A 26,909-nucleotide genomic window follows, 5' to 3' on the forward strand; every position below is an offset into this window, starting at 1 on the left:
ATGTCAACAGAAGTCACGTTAAAGCCTTTTAACATCTGGGGATAGAGTTAATAGTACAGTGAATGATGTTTATCCTGGGAGGGTGCTTTTTTTTTTTTTTTACAGACTATTCCCCATTAATGTTTTATTAGATAACATGCAGAGAGACATGTGACAAGACAGCACAAGGAAGCAGTCAGGCTGGACTTTGTGTAGCGATCAATAGCCCAATGAACCACATCCAAGGAGGACCACTGCCACAGTCTACTGATGAAAAACTCTGAATTCCTCATGTCTCCTTATTAAAAAGTTGTTTAAAGGGACCCTATGTCACATGTCACAATTTGTAGCAAATTACTTGTATGAAGTGTAGTGTATTGATAAATCGCTTATTTATAGACCCTATGTGAGCAGATTGTAACGTTACTGTTGTTAAATGTGAATCCTAGAAGTCAGTGTTCTTCATACTTAATGCTGAAATTGACTTGAAGGTACAATATGTAAGAGTTGGCCACCTGTCAAATTGATATTCAAAAACAAATAGGGGGCAGAATGCCACCAGAGTCACTGCTAACTGCTTGGTGACTTGGTGGAAGTTGATGCCATCAGCATTCTGATTATTAAACAATCATAGCGTGTGTGATCAAAGACCACCAGAGACTGGACCTGATTTGAACTTGAAGTGCTTTAATTCTCTACGATGTATCTGCTTTATTCCAGCAGATCAGCAAGAAATCTCAGGTTGTTCTAAACGACGTGCCAGAAATGTTTGAATGTACACCTCCTCAAATTGCCTACATGCTTTATGTTGTGTACACACTTTTGAAGTTGTCATGACAACTGTCTATATGGCTATATCTGTACCTAGCGGTTCAGCCCAGTTCATCATTTGAACAGACCGGAAAAATCCTTCTCCCTCGCAATCCTCTCTCGATTCATTTCTGCATCCCTCTCTCTTTTCTCTGTGGAAAATTGAAGGCTTGCGGCTCGTCATAGATCCACTAACATCATATTACTGTGGCCAGTTCATCTGCGCTCCCTCCGCTCAGCCTCTCATCTCCTCGTTCTCCGCCGGGGTTCAAGTTTAAGGACTTGGTATTTGCGTCTCAAACATGGGGAATGGATTCTCTAGTTCTCCGGCCAAGCACTTAGAAATAGGCCTGTGACTGGTCTTTTTAAGGTTTCCCACATGGATTCCACTCAGTGATATATTGACAGTGATCCTTCGCACTGAAATAAGGCACTGGATCTTGTGTAGTTGGCGGTACAGAGTCTGAGTCCCAACAATCACTGTATTGATTTCCATTCATGTCACCAGATGATACTAGATTTTGCCGAGCGTTTAAAACCTTCAGTGAGTGTGAGTAGCCCTTCTTTGAGGAAAGATGGAAAACAGATTTTCATTCATGAACAGTTAAAGCTCTCTCTGCTCTTACAACTCGCACATGACTTAGGTTGAGCTCTCTGTTTACTGTGTAGAGCAGCACAGCTGAGGGGTTTGTTCTATGAGTCTGATGGGAAATCGTTACTGTAATTTAATCAAGTTATCGAAGGAAGAAAGCATTACAAGGTCTCTTGGATGAGTCACTGTTAACCGGCACCGAAGCTCTGCAGCGGTGGACGTCAGATTCCAGTGCTTACCGTGTTTTACCCGACAATGTCAGGATATCTCAGTTAAAAGCTGCCGTGCACCGTACACGAGTGCCTTTCTAAGCTCTCAGCCTCTTCGTCTGTGGCTGATTCACTGTAAATCTCTTACTCTGTGGGCCCTAATTGCTGTAGTAATGTAATCAGGTCCATATTAGCCCAGTTTAGTACTGGTGGTACAGCAGGATTAGGACTGGAGTGGTGTGGATTTGTGATGTAAAAGCTCAAAGTCCAATATGGAAGCTACTATGGAAGCTTTACTAGATCAGATTATCCCTTTTAGATAGACAAGAGGATCTACATGAGAGAGATCATGTTAAAATCATGAAGGGGTTTGTTAACTATTTAAAGATCATCTAAAGCTTATTTTAGTATGATCGTCAATCTGCATGTCAGTGCTGACAAGGGCCAATTACTCAGTAGCGTCAGCTTAGGTGCAATGAGTAAAACTGGCTCCATTGAGGGATTAAAGCTGAATGAGATTGGATTTGCTTTACGTCAGAAGGATGAGAACCCTGTGGACAAAGTCAGGTTGCAGTCATCTAGAACGAAAGAGCCCAGTGTTCATTTCTGCCACCAGTCATGTTTATCTGAATGTCTTTTTTAAGGTGCAATATGTAAGACTCTAATTTATAGCATTTTTAAAAGAATAAGTGATCAATAGGATGTGAAGAAATAGTAAGCATTGTATCATGTGGCAGAGATATCTACTGAAGTTGGCATGCTAACCAGCTAGCCCTGGCCTGTACCGGTTCAGAATTGTACTGCACAGCGATGTAAACACCAACACATCCCAGAGAATCCGAGCTCCCACGTTGGACTGCTAGCTGCACTGCTCACTGTGCTAACTAGCTAATGGTAGTTACAGTTGGTGGTAATTGTGGCGATGTGCTACCCCCTACGTGTTTTGAGTATGAATTCGACAGGACGCCAGTTCTTACATATTGTGCCATTAACTTGCATCTGTACAGTTGTGTGTGTGTGTGTGTGTGTCACTGTAACTTATTTGTGTGTATGTAAGCCTCATTTTAGTGCAGATTTAAAGTCACAGACAAATATGGACATGTTTGTCTTCACTGTGTGTGTGTGTGTGTGTGTGTGTGTGTGTGTGTGTGTGTGTGTGTGTGTGTGTGTGTGTGTGTGTGTGTGTGTGTGTGTGTGTGTGTGTGTGTGTGTGTGCGCTTACTGTATGTGAGTCTAAATCAAGTTTTTTCATCCGTCTAATAAAGACAGACCCCCTGCTGGTCGGGATACCTGTACGTGCTAATCCCTTGTTATGTAATGAGGCTGACACTCTCACTCTGTGTGTGTGTGTGTGTGTGTGTGTGTGTCTGTGTGTCTGTGTCGTGCACAGACACACTCTTAGCTTCCAAATAAAGCTAATGATGTGCCCGAGAGTGTTTACACTGCAGTGCTGCACAAGGATTAGTATCTTAAATAAAGCCAAGTTTATAAACCACTGCCAGAGAAATGTCAGGGAACAATGCAAAATGGAAAAAGTATATCATATGAAAGTGGTCGGAAAGAAAACAATTAGACAAAAATAAGTAATTAAGGGCCAGATTGCTGTTGTTTTGCATTTTATGAAATAACAAGCTACAAGGCTCAGAGCTACAAAATAATATGTAAATTGCTCTTGTATGTAAGAATATGAGGAGAGAAGGAGCTCCGGCTTGTTAAAGGTCATGCTGTGGCTGTGAAATATAGTTTGAACAGACTGTTTGCAGATTTACAAGGTCTCCACACCCTCGCTCACATGTTAAACTGTAAGATGGTGTTTTACTGCATGATTAAGCTCGTGCATCATACTTGGTTAATCACTGTTAAAAAGTCTGAGACAGCTGTTTCTAAAGCGCCTTTCAGACATAGAATATGTTGCTGGCTTCAACTTTCTATTAGAGTTCAAACTTTTTCTAATGTAGACAATAGTGAGACATAGAGAGCGACAACTGTAGTGAGTTAAACATATGATTACAACAGGGAGTGATGGAATTAAAAAAATACCTATTTTACAGTTGAAACCTTGATTACTGATCAGTGTGATGGACATGAGGGGTGATTTCTCTGCTTTTCTCTGTGAATTCATTAAAGATAATCGAAAAACATAGAAAGAGACCTTCATGTATATTATATATACTAAAAATAGGCAGCGTTACAAGTTGCACATTTAACCTCCTTCTGTGCTTCTCTTGCCTCAAACTGCTGCAGCCTGTATGTGATTTTGATGTTCAGTCCGGACCAGTCCTGTGTTGAAAGTGATAGAGAAATGTTATCAGGTCTGACTTTGCATTCTGTCGCGGTCATTTACATGTAAAAAGAAGAAAAACATATTAGAATTACTCTCATTCGGCATTACCAGGTCTAAGATAACTAGTGTGATTATACATAATGTAGCTCTTTGTCAGATTAAAACACCTAAATATATAGTCATTTCAATATTGTTTTAGATGTTTGCTACTTCTACCAAGGCGGCTGATTGGACAGTTGGTTGATTGGTTGTTTGGTTTGTCAGTAGGAATACACAAAAAAAATACTGAACAGATTCCCACAAAGCTTGTATGTGGGACGGATTTCTGCCCAGAACAGACCATAAACTTTATTTTTGTGGGTCTAGGGTACAAATCCGTTTCTCTTGTTCTTAAACATCGCAAGATAGGGTGTTTTCCTACATTTTGTGTTAATTGCTCAGGGAATAATACATGGATCTAGGTGAAATGATCAGGTGGCTGGTGTCTATGAGTGTATACAAAAGGAGACTGTTCGGCCTTAGCGGATGCATGAGCTCTACTGAATGCCACTCTAGTTGGTGATGGTTTATGGTACACAAATACTGCCTGTTACAGTGTTTCTAACAATACATTCTAGGGTGCACAATGTGGATGAACCAGTGGATGTATTGGGATGATTTGTGCATTGCAAACTGGATTTGAATTGTTACTGCCGAGCCTTTTTAATCATGATTTGGTCCTGCCTACCCGGAGCTGCTCTATATATAAAACACAATAATAAACAGCTTCTTACTTTGTTGACATAAACTGTCAGCAAAGATATGAATAATTACAGAGCTGCTGTATCAGTTCAAGTGAGTTTGTACAGATGTATGGTGCATGGCGACTCATGTAAACATGACCCAAAGGTTGTAACAACATGCACTTCATTCAGTATTTAAACTCCGCGATTAAGTGCGCTTTCCAATAATAGTGGATTACCTGAGGGCATCTAGGCTACACTTCCAATCAGCCATCTTATTAAAACCTGGTGAATTTCACATGAATAACTCAGAGATTCACAGCTCTGAAACTATTTACCATTGCAAATAAATGCTTGAAAAAAATGTTTTGGTTGATTAAAATGTTTGGCTGATTGCAAAGGTTGAAACCATGTGTTAGCTTCCAGAACCAGCTGATGAGGGCTACGGTGACATTACTTTTCTTTATTCTCATTATTCATAATCAGTTTGTCTCTCAATATTTTTTTGGGATGTGAATCATTTTTGTAGATTTCTGTCGGAAGATGTGGCCATTGCACCAGACAGCTACGCTAAATTTACTTTCTCTTCTCCATCAGAGTTTATTGTTTCTTTTGCTCTTTTTTAACAATTTGTTTGCTTATTGAAGTTAGTGAGTGTGATAATATAATTTGACTAAGTGCTTCTTACCATCTTTGGTTAAAAACTACACCCCTGCTGTACACAGACAGACCTCTGTGTTTACTGTAAGTCTGTTTTCTCGTTTGTCCCTCTCTTCTTCCCAATATTCGTCTGTTTATCTAACTGACTCTTCTTTCCTTTCATGCTGCCCTTTCCCACAACCCCTCTCTCTGACCCCCTCCCTCCCTCTGACTTGTATTAGTCCCCGTCTTCTCTGTTTTCTCTCTGTCTCCCTTCACTCCCTCTTGCTCTTTATGTCCCCTCCTCATCCTCTCATCTATCACTATCTCCCCTGTCTTCTTGTTGCCCTCTTCTCTGTTCAAATCTATCCTTCTGCCTGTCATTCTGTTTACCTACACCCTCCCCTTTCCCCCGTCATCCCTCCATCCTTCTCATAGATGAAGCGGAGGATGTCACCTTGGGGAGCTGGCTTTGGAAGTGGGCACAGGTCAGTCATTTTGCCCCCGACCATCTGACCGTGAACTTCATATCATTATCAGTGATTTTAAAAGAGGGACACACGTGTTGTATCAAATTATCTGAACTAAGTAGCCCTTAAAGGTGCAGTATGTAAAAATTGGCCACCTGTATAATTCATACTCAACACCAAACATGGGGCAGCATGTAGGAGTAACCGCTAACTGCTGCCAACTGTAGCTGCCATTAAATAGTTAGCTCAGTTAGCCGTGCAGCTAGCAGTCCGGACCTGGAGATCTAAACACCACAAAAGTGTCTGTGTTTGGACCGGCAGGGGCTCAGGCTAGTCTAGTTCACATGCTAAACATGACTAGCAACAAAATGTATAGAACCATAATGTCAGATTCTCAATTTGTTGATTTTTCTTAGTGAACTACTAGTTTCAACTAATATTCTTACATCTTGCACCTTTTGAAAGCCCAGTCCACTTTCTGTTAAACAAGAAGTTGAGCTAGCAAGTTGAGCCAATAGAGCCTAGCTTTGACTAGCAGCAGCATAATGACATGTTGTGGTTTTACAGAGTGTTGTGTTGGAACCGTTTCTAGCAATTAGACGCTGTGGCCTTGGAGTCTCACTGTCACTGTGACATTAGCAACCAAATAGCAGAGGCTCCTTATTAGCCGAAAAGATGACAATACATTTCACTTAGTGTATGGAATAAACAAAGGGACATCACTATTTTGTATTTGTTCAGCTCTAGAGCTGTATGTGGGTGGATCTGAACTTTAGACAAAGCTAGGCTAGCTGTCTCCTCCTGCTTCCTGTCTTTGTGCTAATTTAAGCTAACCACCTCCGAGCTTCAGCCCCATAACGCACAGACATGACAGCGGTATTGATCCTCTCACCTAGCTCTCACCATAAATGACAACTGACTATTCCTTTTAAGCAGCTGTAGTGTGTGTCAGCTGTAATATTTCCACTGAGCCATATGAGATATTAGCCTTATCTAGAATTTTGCCTTTGTCTGTAATGGTATGTTCAGTTTTCCCACCTGAGAGAACATGCAGTGTAGTCCTGTGGCATTATTGGGTGTTTGGACTGTTTCTTCTTCTCTCCCTGCCACTTTATTGTTTCCTATGTTCATATTATAGACATTGTGCATTATCATTGTCTGTGTTTATCTCTGTCTGTTTCTTAGAGATGTTATTAAGCCTCATATGTGGTGTAGGCTACTTTTGGCTGCAGTGTCTTCCTGTAGCATCAGACAGGAAATGGATCGGTCCAGCACTATCAGCTCATAACAGCGACATCGGCAGCATGTGTCTTTGTTTACGGTCTTGCGATGCAACAGTGTTAATACCACAGTTTGAGTTTTATTAAAGAAGTGATGTTACAGGCAGTGTAGTTGTTCTCCTCCATGCTGTCGATGATTTGATAAGGTAAGGCTGGGGATGATGACGATGATCCTCGTGACTTTAACAAGGGTCAGGACGAAGGTAATAGCAAGTGTTTATGCGATGGCAAAACTGACGAAAGACCCTCAGCGCGTCAACACACCCTCTGGAATTTTCCGTCTGCTTCTAAAACACAAACTCTCTGTAAACACAGTCGACAAGAGGCTCTCCAGCTGCATCTTTAACAGAGAGAGACGGCATGTTCGCGCCAGCGGCAAACATGGAAAACGTGGTTGTCTTTTTAAAAAGGGATGACAGTAATTTCCCTACCATGTTAAAGCTTATACAGTGTTGAGGAAGGTCTGTTGACGTGGAAGCCAAGTTCTAATTTTATCCATAGTGCTTTAAGCTAAGTACCATTTTTTTTTAGCTGCTTGACTTTATTCTAGGTTCATCATTATGTCACATGTGAGGCATACATTATATTCATTTTCTGCCCTATTACTAGATTTGAGTAGTTTTGTACATCTGTTGTAATCATACCTCTGTTGGTGGAAAACCTTTTTATGTGGATTCATAGTAGCTCTATATTTATGTAGTTTTACAATGAAATTTTTGGAATAGCTTCATCCCTCTTCATCTTTTTGTCATTTAGTTTTTCCCATTTCCTAACAAGTCTGTAACAGTATTGTCCAAAAAATGTTTACATTTAATGAAATGTTTGCATGTAATTCTATACGGGATTAATCTTAAGTTTTCCATATAGAGCATGTTAGCATGCTGAGATTAGCAAGTTAGAGCTCAACACAAAGTAAAATTAAAAATGCAAATTTTGTTTTGTTTTGTGCATATTTACTCACAGGAGACCATGAATGTCTCTACGAAAAGTCGCGGTGATACGTCCGATAGTTGAGATATTTCCAAAGCGGTGGACTGATCGACTCCCCAACACGGGTATAAGAAATAAAATTCTGTCACTCTGACCAGTGGAAAAACTAAGCAGACAGGTTTCACTGTTCTTTAGACCTGTTTCCTCTCTTCCTGGCATCACACATCTGAATTGACTCGTAGTATCCCGTCCCGCTGTTCTGCAGGCTTGATGGTTTCAAGCTCATTGTCATCTGTTGTAAATGAAAAGATCCTAAAACTCTTTTATGAAATTTGGCCTCAGGAAAACATTTCCATCTCGCCTCTCACCAGGTCTTTTCTCATGACGTCCACTGATTCTCTGAAAAATAACTGCACCACTCGTTGACCGAGCCATGACTATTCTAAGATATCAATTTGGTGAAAAACATATCAGTAATACTCAGCTTCCTGCCAAACTACACAGGAAATCTTGCACATATCACGCAGAGATAATTAGATTTGAGCCTAGAAAAGGGAGTCACATAAAACTTGGTGAATTAATGGCGTGTCTGTGTGAGAGAGCAGCCGATGGCCTCAACGCGCTGCAGCCGACCTCTCACGTGGCCTCCAGCTTCCTGTCGGCTGGACGAGGCTCATCAATAGTCCTGAGAAAATAAAGTGAAGCAAGAGATTCAAGACGAAACTATTAGTGATGCAAATTACTTGTGACCGCTATTACAACATTGAAATGTATCCGATACTGACTCTCTGATACTGCACTTGTACTTGACGACCTCCATGCACGCTGAGAGCAATAACAAGACGCCAGCCTGTAATGTGATTTCGTGTCTGTTTGAGTTTGTGTTAGCGGTTGCTAAGAATGAGCGCTGCAGCTGAGATAAGTGGATGGCAGTGCGGAGCACAGCATTGGAAACATAGATGAGATGCCTCTGTCAGAGCTGTTTGGATTGAAGTGAAGGATGACTGGATTTAGATCGGACAGTAACGTAACAGCCTGGAGTTTTGGAGAAGTTTTAAAGAGCGCGCTGAAGTTAGCCTGAAATATTAAAGGCACGCCGCACGTGTTCAACTTTTTAACAAATGTAGAAATAGATGGACGTTAATGCATTTAGCAGTTTACCCAGCAGAGTGTTTGGCTGGTTTTGTAAGACATTAGCTTTTTACAGAAGACCGTGTAATCCTTCAGAGTGAACCTGCTCTGTCTGCAATTTCAGATTTTGCCACCTGCTCATGCTAGGCCACTTTTAGTAGAAGTCATGACACTCCCAAATGGGACTCTAATCACGTCGTAATCCAGCGAACCTGATCACAGTGCAAGTGGTCAGGACGGCATATGAGTGATGTAAGGAGATTGAGGTAGATTAAGGTAAATACAGACACAAAGTAACACAGCCCAGCAGGTGCATGGATGAGAAATAAAACTAATTTGTGCTCTTGTTTTTGAGAATTCCCCCCAGGCCGACTGCTTAGTTTCTCGCTCTAGATTTAATATTGTTTTTGGTGTGAGAGATATTTTCATGCGCTCGTCACACACGGAGAGAGACAATACGTGAACATCAGGACTTTGTTTCCGTATTCAAGCTCCGAGACATAAAATGCAATTTATTTTCAGTTATTTTGATACGTTTTCCCTTTTAAGTTTACATGCCACTGGTTATTATATGTAATATGCCTCCATACCTGCGACAGCCATGGCCGCAGGCATAAAGTCTAGGGGTCGTCTGTACACCTGTCCCATTCTTGTAAATGCAATATCACAAGAACGCTGCGAGGAAATGTATTCAGATTAGGTACAAGTGTCCACTATGACACGAGTATGAATGAGATTTTGCTTGCAGGGGGTCAAAGGTCACGGTCACTATGACCTCACAAACACATTTTTGTGCATCGTTGTCAAGAAGTCATAAGCGTCCTCCAATCACCTCGACCTTTTTGAGAATCTATCAGCGGACTGCCACACTGTGCGAACAGTATGAATCAGTCCAATTAATCATGTTATTGCACAAATGTTGTTTTGAGGAGCAGCTCTGCTCATCAGCGTCTCCCTCTCTGTCTCACAGCAGTGACAGCGCTGCCATGGCATCAGGACCGCCAGATGTGACGGCCAATCAGGAGCCTGCTGAGGTCGCGGAAGAGTGTTCAGGTAACAGTTTGATTAGATGTTTAAAAAAAAAAAGTTGTGATTTCAGTGAAGAAAAGGAGCTGTGAATATGTTATAATGAGCAAAATTAGACCTCCAATTAAATCATGCCGTGCTCTTACGTGTTTTCGTTTGAATACAGAGTTTTTAAAGTCATCATGTGCACGGTTTGAGAAAATGCTCTTTTGTGGCTGAATTTACTGCCATGTTTATGTAGATGTCAAAGCCTCTGACTGATGTAACCACAGCCACTAAGAGTGGCAGAATTTAAATATTCCGGCAGCCTGAAAGTCATGTGCATACAAGTAGACATCAAACACATGGCAGCATCAGTGACTGAAGTCATTAAACTTAAAGCGTAAACAGACAACTTTTCAACTTTTCCCTCTGGTAGTTTGGCCCCTGTGGTATCACTGGACAGCACTAGTGACATGACTACAGCTAACGTCCTGGCTACTGTCCAAAGCAGAAAACAACCCTAAGAATAAAACACTCTGTTGTATTCATGACTAAGCAGGGTTTGTTACTTGCTGATCAAGTACAAAAAATGCTTAGTTTGAACCGTCTCATGTCCCGCTGGTAGGAGGAAACACATATCAACCAGGGAACAAACTCTGACACAACACCAGCACTCTCCATTGGGTGAATGCCCCGTTACCTGGCGATAGTGACCGCGGAGAACAATGCATCTTCCTGCTTTACTCGCACAATGGCAGATGCGCTCGCTGTGTGCCATAATTTGACCTTTGTTTTCAGAAAAATCGATGCCTGGTGGCAGGCTGAATAGCAAAGTGAAAGCGAGGTTAATAGGGAACCAGTTTATACGCGGATGGATTCCTCTAGAGCCATGATAAGTGAAAAATTGTCTGTTGCCACTTCAACTACCGAGATATACTTCTTGTTGGGACGCTCGTCTTCAGCCTCCCAGCTACAGTAGGATATCAAGAGTGTGTTGTGTAAGATTTTGACCTAGGTGGGTTACATTTTGCAAATCTCTGGGGTCTCACTTACATGGAACACACATACAAGTGGTGGATTTTAATATCAACATCTTAAACTCTGCACGTGCTTTAAAGTCAGAATGGTTTCTTAAGGACCTGCTGTCTCCAACTGGGAGAGCAATAACAAACTATATTGGTGTCAGAATAAGGTGGATCACAGTATGTGGAGGTCTACATCTTATCAGAAACACACACACACACACACACACACACACACACACACACACAGCAGAGAAGATCAGGCCGGCTTTAACAATCTACATCTCCCTGCTGCTGTTGGCAGGAAATGAAGGAACGGAGAAGGCTATCATCATCTCTCAGTCATGAACACTCACACACACACAGATGCACACAGTGTATACAGATGGATAGCACATGCTGCTTATATAATGGTAACTAGGAGGAAGAAGTGCTTTGGGAGGTCCGAGAACATGGATCCAACACAGTTCACGCTGTCTTTCGTCCCTGAGCTTTAGACGATGTCCTTTTGTTTTATCCTGTCATTTAATTGAAATTCTTATTAGATTTGTTACAGGAAGTGGACCATTAGTACTGAGCGTGGTGAGTCACTTCTGTTTGACTCCTGTGGGATTGTTGAACGTCAGGCGTGACTCCGCAGATCATGGAGGCTGCCAGTCATGTCCATCTCAATCTGTCAGTGTTAACCCACTGATGGTGCCACACAGGCAGCTTACCTCTGATTGGCATCAGAATGCACTGTGTATTGAACGTGTTGAAGTCTTTAAATAGATATGCCACAAGATTTTGGCCTCTTAAGGGACCCAATAGTAAACTAGGGGCAAGTTATGCTAACAAGCTTTGCCTTTACAAATGGAATCCAAGCTGGACAGCAAAATAAAACCTCCCAAAAAGGGTTTTTTTAAGAAGGTGGGCAGCTTAAATCACTCAGGGTTGATCACTAACTCTCTTGGAAATGTGTTTATTTACTTGTTAGCGCACAACAAGGTAATAATGTTTCTCCTGGCAAAACTGCATCTTCGCTATGAGTCAACCAACGTACCAAAACACCCAATCTGACACTCCAGACTATATGATTTCCGACATCCAAAACATCTTGAAGCAATACGAGAAAAGGAGGAGAATTACAAATACCATTTTGAGCGGCTGTGTCAGGGCTGTATGTGTTTGGTTTGACCGGTTTTGATTGATAGTTCCCTGACAATATGAGCAAGCAGCCTGACAACTGTCAGCAGGTTCTGATTCAAATATTCCTGCATTTTCATTGGTGCACTTTTTTAACATCAAACTGGTGATAATAGAACGGAGAAGAAACCTGAATTGTACAAGAGGCATTACATTTAGAGACAAAACGACTATGATGATTTTTCTCTCCAGCTGTCCTGACGATGACCACGTCATGACCACAGACATTTGATTGTTGTTCCCTCGCCTCCACTTTCTCGCTCTCCCCATGACATTGTTTCCCTGTCAAAGGTCACCATGTTCTCACTGAGAAAGCCGAGTTCAGTTCCCCCTAATATTGACCTTAGACTACCTTGAAATTCCCACAAAGCTATTCAGAGTGTGCGCGTATAGTTGTGTTTATAACTACAAGAATGTATATTAGGGAATGACATTATCTCAGACCTACAAAGGCCATAAAGCTCCACTGACCTTCCATTGAGGCAGTGGCCTTTTTCAGCTCTCTGGGTGCAGACCTTTAACTTAACAGAGCATTGTGCCTGAAATAGCACAATAAATGGCCCCGTCGACTGGTGTTTCCCCCTGATTCTTCATCTTGGCAGTGCAGAGTGGACTCTGAAGTGTTGTCAAAAGCATGTTGGAAGCTCCTCAAGTAGTTCACTTCAAGGTCCAAACAGACGAGAGGAGGACTTGTAGCCAATGTTTTGTTTTTTGTTTTTTTTTCAGAGAAATTGGATGAAAATGGACATTATGCACCCTGATTATGTGACAGGCGCTACATTTGGCACTCCGTGTGGCTGCTATTAGATTCTGACTTGTGGTCAGTGTTGTGTGTGTGTATATGTATATGTGTATATATGTATATGTATACAACAAGGAAGTTGAACAAGTCTATTAATTTTGTGACATGTTCTTTAACAAATGACCCAGATATTTCAACACCCTGGCCCTGGTACCAGCTTTAGATTCCAGACATTTTTCAGCTTTGATTCAGCTCCAACCAGAAAGCGTATTTTTAGAGAAAAGAATGAATGCTGAAGGATTCCCCACAGGGTGAAGGACAAAAATGACACAGCTCGTGTATAAAGAATGTGTCTTCTGAAGCATTTCTATGGCCCGGGGAGGTGAATTCTCAAAATAGTTGGATCATAGTTGTTTTGTTCTTCTCTCAGCTCGTTTGCTTTTTTGTCTGTCCCCGTGTTTGCTTCTCAACACTCTCCAGCCTCTGGTGGTTCATATATCTGTGCACTGAGATAATATATATGTTAATCTCTCGACTTGTAAGGCTCCTAATTAGTTTTGGAGAGTGGTTTTGTGACTTTTGTCTGCACTGAAATGCTCATTTACAACACCCATTCAGGCTTTAGGGTCCAAAATAATGCAGTGCTAGCTTTACTGTTGACTGTCCTGTAGCGCTGGTAGAGAGCAGATGTAGATGGTGCTATGACCATCTTTAGAGGCGTACTCAATGAATGCAGCAGAGAGAGAGAACTCATCTTTATTCAGTGCATTCTTCTTCTCTGCTGAAATCTGGTGCCTACATTACCCCAACTGCAACTTGACTGCAAGGATCTGACAGTTTGGTTGGAGATTCACTTACGCCATATTAAGTTGCTGTGCTAAAAAAAAAAAAAAAAAAAAAAAAAAAAAAGCACTTGTTATGCCACATTTTGCTAGTAGCAGCTAATGAAGCCTCATAGCAGCTAGCGTGGCCTCGAGCTACAGAGATCTGAAAAGTCTGCAACAAAAGGTTGTTTTCATTTACACACTTGTAATCTTTATTAACACTGTTTCAAGTGGGAAAAACCAGTATATACCAAGACCAGCATATGTTGTGTTTTGGTGCTGGTTTTGGTGCTGGTTTATGTTGGATTTTCCAACAGGGCAGATTTCACAGAGCTCCCTCTTGAGACAAAACTATTTGGGCAACTTATTTCACATGTGCAGTAGTACACCTGTAACTGGACTGATGTCTGAAAGGCACTTTGCCTTTAAGGACCAGCTGTTGCATGTATTTAGCGACACCACTGCATGGCATGACTTGAGGGATGGCAATGTTGGTTGGTTGTTTGATCCACCAGTTTGGTCCAGACTGAAATATCAGAGTTGGATGGATTGCCAGGAAATAGTCCACACATTTGGCATTCGTGGTCTCCAGAGGATAACTCCTACTGACTTTAGTGATTTCTAGTGTCACTAGCAGGTCGCAGTTGTCCAGTGTGTCTACAAAGACAGCTTAATACCATCAACAGAGCATCAGTGATATTGATGAGCTGTGATGTCTGCACACAGCCCAAAGGATACTAAAAGACAACACCCATCCCAGCCACAGTCTGTTTACCAATCTGGCAAAAGATACAGAAGCATCCAAAACTCTTCATTAGTAAAATATGTGTTTTGATTGCACAACCCTGTTGTTGTAAATTGAATGTTAAATAAACCTTTGAAACTAATGACATTCCAATTAAAATTAGGATGTAGCCTGTCATATGTGCACTTACGTGTATTTGGTTTGCCATTGTCATTTTTTAAAATACTGACTCCTTGACTTAAATGGAGAACCACTCAACCGTTGTGCGTTTCAAGTTCTGGATGAGCGCCGTGCTGACTGAGAGCAGTGAAAGCTGTTTGTAGCTGTTTGAGGAGTTATAAAAGAGTTGTTGAGTTTTTCCACTGCGGCGCTAATGGAGGTGGACTCACTGGGGGGGAGGGTTTACAAGCGCACAAGTGTGTGTTTGGGTGTGTATGTGTGTGTATCTATCTTCATGTACATCTCTGTGTGAACACACATCAGTCCTGGTGTGTAGTCTCTCCTGGGGAGCCTACCTGACCCTTTACAGCCAACACACAGCTAATTGCTCAAATAGAGTTCATATGAGGGCTGCGTGTAAAGATGCCGTGTGTGTAATTTTCTCATTAACTTAACACCGTGCAGTTGGCTGTAATGATTCGCGGTGGTGCTGTCAGGAGAAGGTAACTGTGAGGGGCACTAAACCTGTTTCTATAAAAGTCTTTCTTTCTCTTTTTTTTCCTCATTTGGCTTCACAGGAAAGAAGAAGTCCAAGTTCCAGACGTTTAAAAAGTTCTTCGCCAGGAAGAAGAGAAAGGAGCCGCCAGCCGCGGGAGCAGACGCCGGGCTCAAAGCCAGCCAATCAAGCGACAATGTCAGCAAAACATCCGAAAATAACACACTCACTCGATCAGAGAAGGATAAGGGCTCTGGGTAAGATCGGACACATGCAGACACACACATGCTAACTGTGGCGGCAACACAGGAATTGAAACACTGATACAAGATTCTAATACTGCTGTGAAATCATCAAAATGCCTTGGAGTCAAGAACACCGGCGGGGGCTTTTGTCTAGATGGTAACCCCAGACCCACGAATGATCTTGAGAGTGATCATTCTAACTAATAATATGAAAGCACATTTTTAACCCAACATGTTCTTAAGTGCTTGTAGTCTTTTGGCTCTTTGTGCAAAAATATTCTTAATTCCCTCATAACTGATTTCATGTGAGTGTAGAAAAGCCTTTAAATGGCCATTATGGGACAGTAAAGCTCCAGCTAATCAAATCATTTTTGGTGGGTTGGCAGACACCTGAGCTGAGCTAACCCACCCTAATAAAATATGAATCCAGTAATATTTTGGCTATATCACCTTGTTTTCCAAAGATATTACTTAGCCCTCCGCTTACTGGACACCACAAAAATTTGAAAGAGTTCCCCAACAAAACAGCCGTTCGCGGTTGATACCAGCGACTTCCCTGCAGCCCGGGATTGTTTTTCTCCCCAACTTGTTGGCGTTCCTCTGTCCATTTAGATAAATATCTCATTTTGTGTGAAAAGGACAGAGACAATTTGAGAAAGGAAGATCATGTGTTAACATCCATCTCCTGGTCTTCCTCAGCTGGGACTCATGGTTTCCTGTTTTCAGAACGAGTATAGGCGAACATGTCTTCCTGCCGACAGTCTTAATTTCCTTTGTTTTCTAAGCTGTGCCACTTCCTGCCTTGTCTACGCTTGACGTTTCCTTGTTGTGTCACAGGATATATCTGATTTAATTTACTGAAGCGATGTTGCGCTCCTCCCTGAAGGGACGTAAAGAGAGGAAGACCTTTGTTGATACCTTTCACTGGTATTTGTGTTAGATTGCTGACCCTTTCGGGCCGGCGTGCAGTTTCTCTTCATTTTGTTTGTTTTCTTTTGGAATCTGTGAAAAAATCACCCTCTGCTTTGTTTATTTCTCCCACTTCCCGTTTCCCAAAGGTCAAAGATCAGCCTGGGCAGCAAGGCCTTGTCACATGACTCCGTCTTTGTTTCGGACTCATCGGAGGCCAACGAGGCTCTGGGGGCATCTCAAGACAGCATTCATGGGAAAGTGAAATCACTACAGGTAAATACACATGAAATATGTTGGGGAAGCTGTGTTTACCCTGACCTGTGACCTGTGTGTGGAGACGGACGAGACACAAGTCGATGTGTCTGCATGTTTACAAGTAATAATAAACATGAATCAAATTACGTGTCTGGCAGAGAGGATGTCTGTGACCCTGTGTTGTCCTCAACTGTCATAAGCAGTACTTATCAATAAAGGAGTTGATGGAGAAAGACAGAGCAGCACCAGCTGATCTGCGCTATATTTAGTCAGATGGGAAGGGCTGATGTTTATCACAAATACAAAACTGAAGTGCCCGTCGAGGCAAAATGAAGGAGCGGCTGATGAAAAGAAATGCAGACACACAGAACAAACGCCTGTCACAACAGCGGGCTAAAATCGGAAGACATGAGACCCAGACAGACGAGCTGACCTGCAGTTAAACTGCTCCGCTAAGCTTCCTGCAGAGGAGTGAGAATTAAACAACGTCTTAAAGGGATTTGCTTAAAAGGAAAACTTTCTCCTGCAGCTAAAATACAGAGAAAGTCTCTAACGCTGGGTCAGTTTGCAGACGAGACAGCAAATCCAGAGTGAGAGTGAGAGAACAGCCGACAGAGACACAGGGAGTAATAATCAGTTCATATTCAAGAATAAGAATTTCACAAGTAGAAGTGTTAAATAGAAATAAGACTTTGAGAGAGTATATAACTTGATTTATATGACTGAATTTACTGTAGGACACAGTCTGATGAGATTTCCTGACCTTAACCCTCACCGTGAGCTGTTTGATAAGCAGGCCGGTTGTCCCAGAGCCAAATATAAACACACTACAGAAGGATCAATATGTTACAGGGTGCATACAAGAACATAATGTACAGCGCTATACTGTAAAGTGTGTCTGACAAGGTTAGGCAAAGAGAAGAGTCTCTCAAAAGCGAATGTTGGTGATACGCAGTTGATATGAAAATGGGAAGTACGCAGTTGAAAAAGAAGAGGAAAAAAAAGAAAAAAGAAAACTTCCCATCTTATTAAAATGCCAAAGTCTGCTTGTTTGCTATTTTTGATGGTCATGATTATACCACTGCACTATTAACGGGGAGACGGGGGAAAAGTTGTAACATCTCAAATTGCTGGAAGCAGAAGCACTGCACAGCCATGAGATTCATAATGCAGACGGTCTTTGATGGTCCCTCTTTGCCCGCCAACAGACAAACTGATGCCTCATACCTGGCCAAGCCTCGCTGCCAAAACTCACTTCTGAGATGTAAAATCTGTTCATCTTCATCCCTTTTCCCCCCTCACATGCTCTCAACCTTAAACGCCCGTGAACTTCAATCTGTCTAGTTTTGACGACCGTCCTGTTCTCCAACACTGGATGTCTTTGTTGTTTCTAGCCAGGAGGCTCGCATGTGTCACGAGAGTGTGGTTGGGTGGGCGTGTAGAGAGCTGTATTAAAACTGACCCCAGCATTATCAAAATGGATTTATTTTTATTTCCTAACGATGTGAGAAAAGTTGTTTTGTGTTTTAGTTTAAATCCCAATGTGCCTTGTGGTGATCATCCCCCCCTCTGCCTGCCACCGAACAGACTGATGTCTCATGAGGCAAAGTGTTAGACTTTAGTTAAGACTTTAGACTTAAACTGGAGTTGATTACTAAATGGATGTTGAATTGATTTGAATATATCTAATATATTCTTGGAGGTGTAGTGTGGCCCTTGGTATTGATATGTAGTGTGTTACACTACATGCTCTAGTGTGTGTCGTTACAGTCACCCCTGCACCACCTGTTAGCAACTGTTAACCAGGAGATGACAGATACAAGCTACCTACATAAAAAGAGTCTCCAAATAGTTTAAGAGGTTTCTGAGTAATGACATCAAAACTAAAATGTGTCACTATTGCCCCCGAGCTCCCCTACATTATTTCTGCTCAAATCAAGTCGTAGTAATATGCTGTTACCTCACAACACAACTATAAAGATGCGTCTCTGTATTACATATTTAATATCTGCAATAAACTACTGCTGCTAGAAAGTTGAGCAACACCTCTGCTAAATGGTGAGATCAGCTATTCCTATGTTTTAGTTGGCGTTCCTCTCCGTTTCTTCACGTTTTAGAGTTACTGTCATAACATTAAAATATTAATGCTGAACACAGCAGCGGTCAGTGTGTCTCTCTCTCTCTCAAAATGACCCTGCGCGTGTGTGTGCGTGCATGCGTGCGTGCGTGTGTGCGTGCGTGTGTGTGCGTGCGTCAGTGTCGAGCCCGGCCAAAGAAAAGCTGTATTGTCCTCTGTTTGCGTAGCACCTTGAGTCCTTGAGTGACTGTTACATGGAGATACGTAACTGCCAGATAACGAATCTATTAGTTTGAGTTTCTGCGATACCTACCCCAAGCGCGCACACACACACACACACATGGCCTAAAATAAACACTTTCTCTCTTGAGTGCCAGCTGCCTGTCCTCACAAGTCATTCTCTGTTAATCATACTCTACACTAGTGAGGAGTTTCACACTTTAAAAGCAAATGAATGTTGTGGAAGCACAAAATGAGTGCGCGTACACACCTTTATTACTGTTTAACGAAGCAGTAGTTTATCAAACTGGCTCACAGGTTTGGTTTCTCTCCATCTCTGACCACTAAAACGCACACAAAACCTGGAAAACACTTTCACTTCCTGCTGCTGTGTCTCTTAAGTGTGGCTATGTTCCCAGGTTTATACTTTGTCAGGTGTTTTGATCCCAACATAGCCAAGACACAGGTTGAGACAAGACAAGTTGTTGATTTAACTGTTGTCTTAATTCCTGCAGCTCCAGCTGAAGCAGGCCATCAGACTAGGCTCTCCTCCATCCCTCATGTGTGTGAAGAGGATAGAAGACGCTGGAACCATGTCCGAGGATGACGGCCTGCCGTGTAGTCCACCTGAGTACACGACGCCTCACACGGCCGGGGTAAGACATATCACTGATCAGCGTCCCACTCTCTGGTCCACCTGAGTGTAATGTGCTGCAGAGTGCACTGCTAACACTGTGATTCTTCTGTGTGTCTGTGTGACAGAATCAGCCTGAGAGGAACAGCTCCATCAGTCTGGAGGGGATAGACAGCGATGACGACCAGGTAAACAAACACTTCAGAGTGCTCGACCTTTTAAGCATCACTGTCTGTCAAAAGTGAGTCCACAGAGCCAGTAATAGCTTCTTTTTATTCCATACACTCTTCTTCCTTGTCAAAACCCTTCACCTGCATTATCCACAATGCAACTAGGCAGCTCTGGACACGTTTTGCTCTTAACTTTAAAGGTTAATTGATAACTGCTGGGGATTTTTTTTTTGTCTCATGAGGACGGAAGAACTCAGACATTTTGACCTGTCGAAGCAGGAAAACCCAACGTCTGACCAATAACGTTAACAATGGCACCATTCCTACGTAACCCAGTATCTGCATGCACAATACCAGAGCACAGGAACTGGCTCACCGAGCTGGAATGCAGTCATCATCAGTGTTTCAAATTCCACCTGACATCTTTTCCTGCTTTGACAAGTCAAAGTGTCTGCTGTGAAAAGGCTCTTTTCTCTGTGGCTGCTGCAGTCAGCAGAGTTGGCGACATTAGTTAGCCACTTATTATTGGAATACAAGGCCTCATGTAACCACCTGCAGAGACTGATCTGATCCAGTCTGATCTGGAGGGATTTTTAATTTGATTGAGAGAGGTAATATGAACCCTCTGATAACCTTTTCAATAGGAACATATTAACACCTAATAATCACGTAAATGTTTCTGTCTGGTGGGAAAATATATCTTCTTTCCAAGAGTAAGAAGCATCACTTACTTGTCTGTTGTTTCCACATTACATTTTACCAGCCAGACATTCTTCTGAGAGGCTCTTGATGATAAAACATGTATAAAAGTTGCAACTGTTGCAAAGTTGCTGTAATGTGTCCAGCACATTAGATACTTCCCAGCAGGCAGATCCAGTTTTCACATGTCAAAAAAAGCTACACTCTGATTAAATATTTGGGGGCATATAAACACACATCTTATCTGATCTTTGTATTTAGCGTCCATGCAAGCAGTTAAAATCTTATAATCAGAATGATTTCAGTCGGGGTATTGAAATATTGTCCATACAATATATCCACATCTAACACCACTTCTGCACTACGATGCTAAAGTGCTGCAGGAGCCAGACTGAATTCACAACTCTTTAATAAAGAACAACAATAGATGTTTCTGTTGTACAGCAGATAGCCTCAAAGCAGCACGGCGAGTGAATTCCCCCTGTCTTCAGCCAAACAGCCATCCAAGTCATGATATGTGGTTTACAAAAGCGTAAAGGAGCCTTCGGGCTGTGTGTGATCGTGACATTTCTTCTCATGTGACTCTGATGGTGAAAACATCTCATGATCTAATCTAATCACTGAAACACCGCTCTGGTTCTACATAGAGGCAACCGTCATGCTAACTTTGTTTTGCCCCCCTCCTCTTTCTCACAGGCTTTCTGCCGCTGTACCCGCTAATCATCCGTCTCTTGACTTACCGTACGAATGTCTGTGGCTCAGCCCATCAAATGTTCCATATTCCGCCCAACGACGCTGTCAGTTAAAACAATCCACCGCAGATGGACAGAAAGGGAGAGCCAATTCGTGATAAGACAAATGTCGTAAAAAACCTCAACTATCCACTTAGTCTCGCTGGCTCTGATGTGTAATGCAGCCTTAAAAGCACAGTCAGCAAAGTATGACAGATGAGCATTTAATGATAGTGCCGTTTTAGCAATTTCAAGGAGGGTTTTGGCCGTCGCATCCTCGCTGGAAAGAACCGCAAATGGCCAGCTACAAAGACATGCGAACACAAACCTGAAAATATCCCTTTTTTTAAAGTACATTCCACACACAGGAATGAGATCAAGGAAGACTGCAGTGACTTATGAATTGCAGTCGCACTGGCACTTTCTGGAGCTTTTCCATTCACCGAGAGCTCACGACAGACTTCATGGAGACACAGAGGGGTTTTTCTTGTAGGTTTTATTCTTAAATGAACTTCATTGAGGCAGTTTGGAGCTAGACAGCTCGTCCATATCAGTGTAACATCAGCCTGGCTCTGGGTCGGTCCGTCTGTGACTGAACTGTAAATAGAGTGGAGACTGGATCAGCTGTCAAGTAGCGATATTCTTCAGTGTGAGATTTAAAATATTCCAGATATAAAGAATATCTTCCAGCATCTAGTTGATATAACTGCATGGCTCAATATCTTCAGATTCATATTGATATATTGATGACTATGCATAATCCGAGGTGTTGGACTGATTAACCAACAGAGAATGATAACCCGACTCTTCCTCTGAGCTCTATGCATGGATTAGTGAACAGACCTACTAGGCACTGGCCCAGGGGCCTCAGGTGTCAGAGAGTCTGTTTGAAGTGACTCTTAACGTGTCTTTTGTGAAAGTCAATTATACACTGAGAGAATGAACAAAAAAAAGACACAACACAACTACAGAGGCACATAAGTACCAGAAAGAGGATCAAAGGTACAACAAAGACACACAATACAACTACGAAAAGACACAAAGCCACCATAAAGTCAAGCAAAACAACTAAAGAGACACAAAACAACTACAAAGACTCATTTATTGCAAGGAAAAGGAAAGAGACATAAAATTACCACCAAGTTACACAAATCTACACAAAACTGCTACAGTGGGACATGGTGGGATACAAAACTAAAACGGAACTGTTAAAAAGTTAAGCAAAATGACAACAGAGCCACACAATGACTAGAAAGAGACAGAAACGTACCACAGAGAAGCAACAAAAGACACAAAAATACCATCAAGTTAAGCAAAACAACTACAAAGACACACAAACTTACCACATAGAAACATGAAACTACCACTAAGAGACACAAAATAACAGAAAGGTACATAATCCATCCTTGACTCCATGAAGCATTTTGGTGTTTTTTCAGCACATTGTTTTGTGTTTCGGACCAGAAGTTTTGGTTCCCCCCTCAACACTCGACTCAGCTGTTTTCACTGTAAAAGCTCTGATAAACTAAAGGAGCAGACATTTCTCTCTGGGGTTGGTAGAAACCAAATCTGAGCCAAAGAGAGAATATTGGACTTGCCTTGCTAATGTTGCTACGTGCCGGCAGGATCAGTAAACAGGCGACTGTTTGCGGACACATTAGCCAAGTCAGCTATATATGAAGATTAAATGTCAGTGTTGTGACGACCGCTTGTTGACTCGAGTGGACAAAAATCCATTAGTGTAGGTTGAGCTTAAATGGACTAAATTCACAAACACTAGAGCGCGCTGTATCTGCAGCACACTGAATATCATGCTGTCATGAGCTTTATGTGTGATGCTTGAACAGGGACCCTGGGGTGTGTGTGTGTGTGTGTGTGTGTGTGTGTGTGTGTGTGTGTGTGTGTGTCTTAGTCTGTATATGTCAGTGGATGTGGTAACAACCCTCAAGCTGCTCTTCAAACCTTAAATGGAAGTCTGGTCCCTGACCTCTTCGTCCTCCATACGTCCCTTTTTCTCTCCCTCTCGTCCCTGTTTTTCTGACCCTGTTTCACTTTTTCTCTGGACATGATACTGTATGTGTTATACTACTGACCCACTGTGTGTGTGTGTGTGTGTGTGTGTGTGTGTGTGTGTGTGTGTGTGTGTGTGTGTGTGTGTGTGTGTTCAGGGTGCATTCCAATGGTTTCTCTGGCAGTCAGTGTGTCTGCTTGTAGTTATAGCGTTTAAATTCTGCCTCAACCCGCCTCTCTTGCTCTCTCTTGCTCTCTCTCTCTCACACACACACACACACACACACACACACACACACACACACACACACACACACACACACACACACACACAAACTCCATAAACAAACCTCTAGATGTCAACAAAGAGGAACTGGGATCATATTCCTTCATGTGTCACACAATCTCTCAGAGTTCTGCTCACAATCAGACAGCAATGTGGGACTTAGAGGGTCATATCACCAAAAACAAACCATATTTCCTAAGATGAACTCTGGTGTCATCTAATCATGCAAATACTTTCGGTTACATTTGCTGATGTTTAGAGGGATCCATCTCTGAAACTTGAGAGGGAGTGGAGCTCCAAACATCCAGAACTATATTTGGGGAAACTTAACAGTGCGGGATCTTTCTTTAAACTTTAAACAAAGTCTTGGTTACATGAAGCGAGTTCGACCTCCCTGTGGACAGTTTGAGTTTTGTTTTGATAGAGAATCGAGCTCAAACACAGAACTGTGTCGATCCAAACTGCCTAAGGATGTGTTAAAAAGAACAATGTGGACCTTCTTTTTTAGTGTTTTCTGACGGATTAATGAGAAGGGACTTTGTCCAAGGTGAGAGAAGGGGATTCTTCCACAGTGATGACAGAGTAAGTGTTGGTCCTGGCGATAAGGACAGCTAATATTTATACAGCTGGACTCCCTCTCTTTGCTGGTGTAGCTCTATTTTCGCCTGGAGTCTTTATCTGCTGCCTTCATCGTTTTAGTGAAAATCCTTCTCTTTGTCATAATCAACACACTCAACCACACAGTCTCCCCAGTGTTTGGAACAAGAGCAATGACTCAGATCTGTGACACGAGCAGCTCTGTCTGGACAGACAGACCTTATCGATGCAGTCACATGTGGCTACAATTTTCCAAGGACACGGGCAGACCATCAGAGATGGTTCTTTTACCTGTATTCTCACATGCCCGCGAGTTACTTCCTCTGATGAAACATTTATATTTGTGCAACATCTTCGTGAAACCCTTGTCCGCCTCCTTCTCTTTCCCAGCTGTCCTGCGCCGCCTCCAGCAGGGCTGTGAGCCCCCTGGTGGTTCCAGGAGACTTCAGTCAGCCGGCCAGCCCCTTCGGCTGTCTGGATAACTCTGCTGCCAAACACAAGCTGGGCCTGAGATACAAAGCCTGCAACAGGAGGAAACCTGCCACTGTACGACACTCATACACATACAAACACACCAGAATGAACATGTAAAGTCTAATACACCATCACATCTGCTTTAAATGATTGTTATTAGCAGTTGTTTTACTAGTTTTCAGTACTATTTATCAGTCCACGATTGAACCAGTGTTTTGCTCAGAGGCACCTCAGCAGGAGAAGTGATGGCTCATGTTGTGGTCGATGTCTTGTGTCCCCGCAGAGGCTGGAGGTGAAAACGGAGGGCGACTCTGTGGTGGAGAAGTCACTGAACATGTCGACAACAGAGGCCTCGGAGGAGAAAGAACAACAGAAGGCAGCAGAAGGTCGGCACATCATCAACTCTTTTCCATCTCATTCCATTTTTACTTTAAATCAAACACAGCATTGACTCTGCATGTATGTCTGCTCAGTGTTAAATTCAATCAGGTGGTAGAAATGAAATTCAATTTGTGGTTGCATTATGAAAGACAAAATTAAAATAAAACATTTATGTTGTGTCCTGCTTGTCACTGATTTATAATGAAATTTTTAAAAAAAAAACATTATGGGTCAGGACAAGATTAAAATTTTGAGTTGGCATTTTGTCCAATAAATTGAAATAAGAAATAAGTAATATTTATATACTTTGATTTGGTTTTGGCATTTTTCAATATGAAAATGTTTATTTCTCTTCAGTCGGACATCATGCACACACAAAGTGAAGATAAATATTTTACTCTGTTAAATTATTTGATTTAAATATTGGCCTCCATAGGCTTCCACATGCTTGCTGCCACTGTATCATATCATGTTGATATCCGAGACGTTTGCTTCTGTCTCAGATCTAGTTGTAAGTGCTGATGAGCTAAAACCAAAAGTGGAGAGGGAAGGAGAAGAAGAGGAGGAGGAGGAGGAGGAGGAGGAGGAGGAGCAGCCACAGAATTTAAGACGATGCCTGTTGAGTGATAAGGAGGAGAAGGAGGAGGGTGAGGATGAGTCGGAAGCAGAAGCGGATGTTTCTCACGGCCCGGACACTTCCTCTCGTCCTGAGCTGAGTCTCTCAGAGGAGGAGGCTCCAGATGCCCAGCCCCCGCTCTCCTCTAAACCCAGCTCGAGAGCCTCATCTCTGGACAGTCCCGGGTGATTAGATCATTTCCTTCTTGTTTTTTTTTTTTCTCCCGCTTGTTTGTGTTTTCTCCCTCTATCGATCTGACCTCTTGATATCTGCTTCCAGAGCAACACCAGAGCCCCCTGCTGGTCCAAGAGAGTACCTGATGGACCCTCCGGGCATCGCCTATGGAGCAGAGGAGCCCGGGGCTGAGAGTGACTTGGTGCTGCAAGAAGACGAAGATGGAGTCCAAGAAAAGATGGAGGAGGAGGAGAGCTCCTTCTTACAGGAGGTGCTGAGCTCCTTGAAGACTCCCCTGGCATCTTGCTCGTTGGGAATGGACACTGAGGCTGTTGTCCTGGAGATAAAAGAGGAAGAGAAGACCAATGACGGAGAAGATTTGGAGGTAAGGGAAGAAGAGGAGGTGAAGGAAGAGGAGGATGAGCCTGTCAGTTATCAGGCTGCTCCTGCTGGTTCCCACCTGTCAGATCAGACAAACAAGGAAGAGGAAGAGGAAGAGGAAGATGTTGCCGCTTTGAGCACGAGCAGTCCTCCTTGTCACGATGTAGAAGAAAAGGAAAATGTTGAGGAAAACGAAGGAGAACAAGCAGAGGAGGAGGAAGGAGAACACGTGGTTGGACCATTCAGTCATCTTGGTGTAAGTGTCTTTGATTTCTTTATTTGATATTTTTTGATATTGTGACTGAAATTGCTTTAAGCCAAGAACCTTGAGTTTTCCTAAACTTTTTTTCCCCATATGGTCCAATCTCTCTCTCTCTCTCTTTCTCTCTCTTTTTTTTTAAGTTCTGACATGAGATAACCATTGACCACTGATAACCAGGACCCTCCATTGTTGTTTTATCAAACGAACCGTCGCTTCTGTCGTTGATCGTTACATCTAATCCAGGCCTGTAACTGCCAGCAGTCCGGCTAATGGATTCATGCGATCCTGTGATCTAGAGAATGTGTCTGCCTTGCAAGGTTAATTAAAGAGCAGTGAAAGCGTGTGACAGAAGCAGTAAAGTTATGGGCTGGAAAACCAAAAGAGGCAGCTGAAAGTTGCTATAAAGCTTTGAAGAGCCGAGGGGAAACTGCAGGGTTGGACTCATCGCGACGAGCAGGTCCTCACAGATGAGGAGTCACATGAGCCATTGCCGACATAAAGATATTGACTGCTGCCGCTTTATGTCAAACGAGTGTGGAGGCAGAACGATCTGCAAGTG

General features: G+C 42.5%; 1 protein-coding gene across 3 annotated transcripts in view; it reads left to right on the forward strand.

The window, feature by feature from the left end:
- zgc:66433 (uncharacterized protein LOC321250 homolog) overlaps window positions 1-26,909 on the forward strand; it is a 49,399-nt gene that overhangs the window by 15,872 nt on the left and 6,618 nt on the right. For 2 of the 3 annotated variants that reach the window (XM_037077267.1, XM_037077268.1), the window contains exons 2-10: window positions 10,017-10,099; window positions 15,310-15,484; window positions 16,531-16,657; window positions 19,451-19,591; window positions 19,698-19,757; window positions 24,453-24,608; window positions 24,820-24,922; window positions 25,421-25,718; window positions 25,813-26,344. In XM_037077267.1, coding sequence (XP_036933162.1) covers window positions 10,017-10,099; window positions 15,310-15,484; window positions 16,531-16,657; window positions 19,451-19,591; window positions 19,698-19,757; window positions 24,453-24,608; window positions 24,820-24,922; window positions 25,421-25,718; window positions 25,813-26,344 — 1,675 coding nt within the window. Of the gene's footprint in view, window positions 1-5,673; window positions 5,724-10,016; window positions 10,100-15,309; window positions 15,485-16,530; window positions 16,658-19,450; window positions 19,592-19,697; window positions 19,758-24,452; window positions 24,609-24,819; window positions 24,923-25,420; window positions 25,719-25,812; window positions 26,345-26,909 lie in introns of all 3 variants that reach the window. The other variant, XM_037077266.1, reaches the window with a different exon arrangement.

Source organism: Acanthopagrus latus, chromosome 18 (genome assembly GCF_904848185.1).
Source record: "Acanthopagrus latus isolate v.2019 chromosome 18, fAcaLat1.1, whole genome shotgun sequence".
NCBI classification, from domain to species: domain Eukaryota; kingdom Metazoa; phylum Chordata; class Actinopteri; order Spariformes; family Sparidae; genus Acanthopagrus; species Acanthopagrus latus.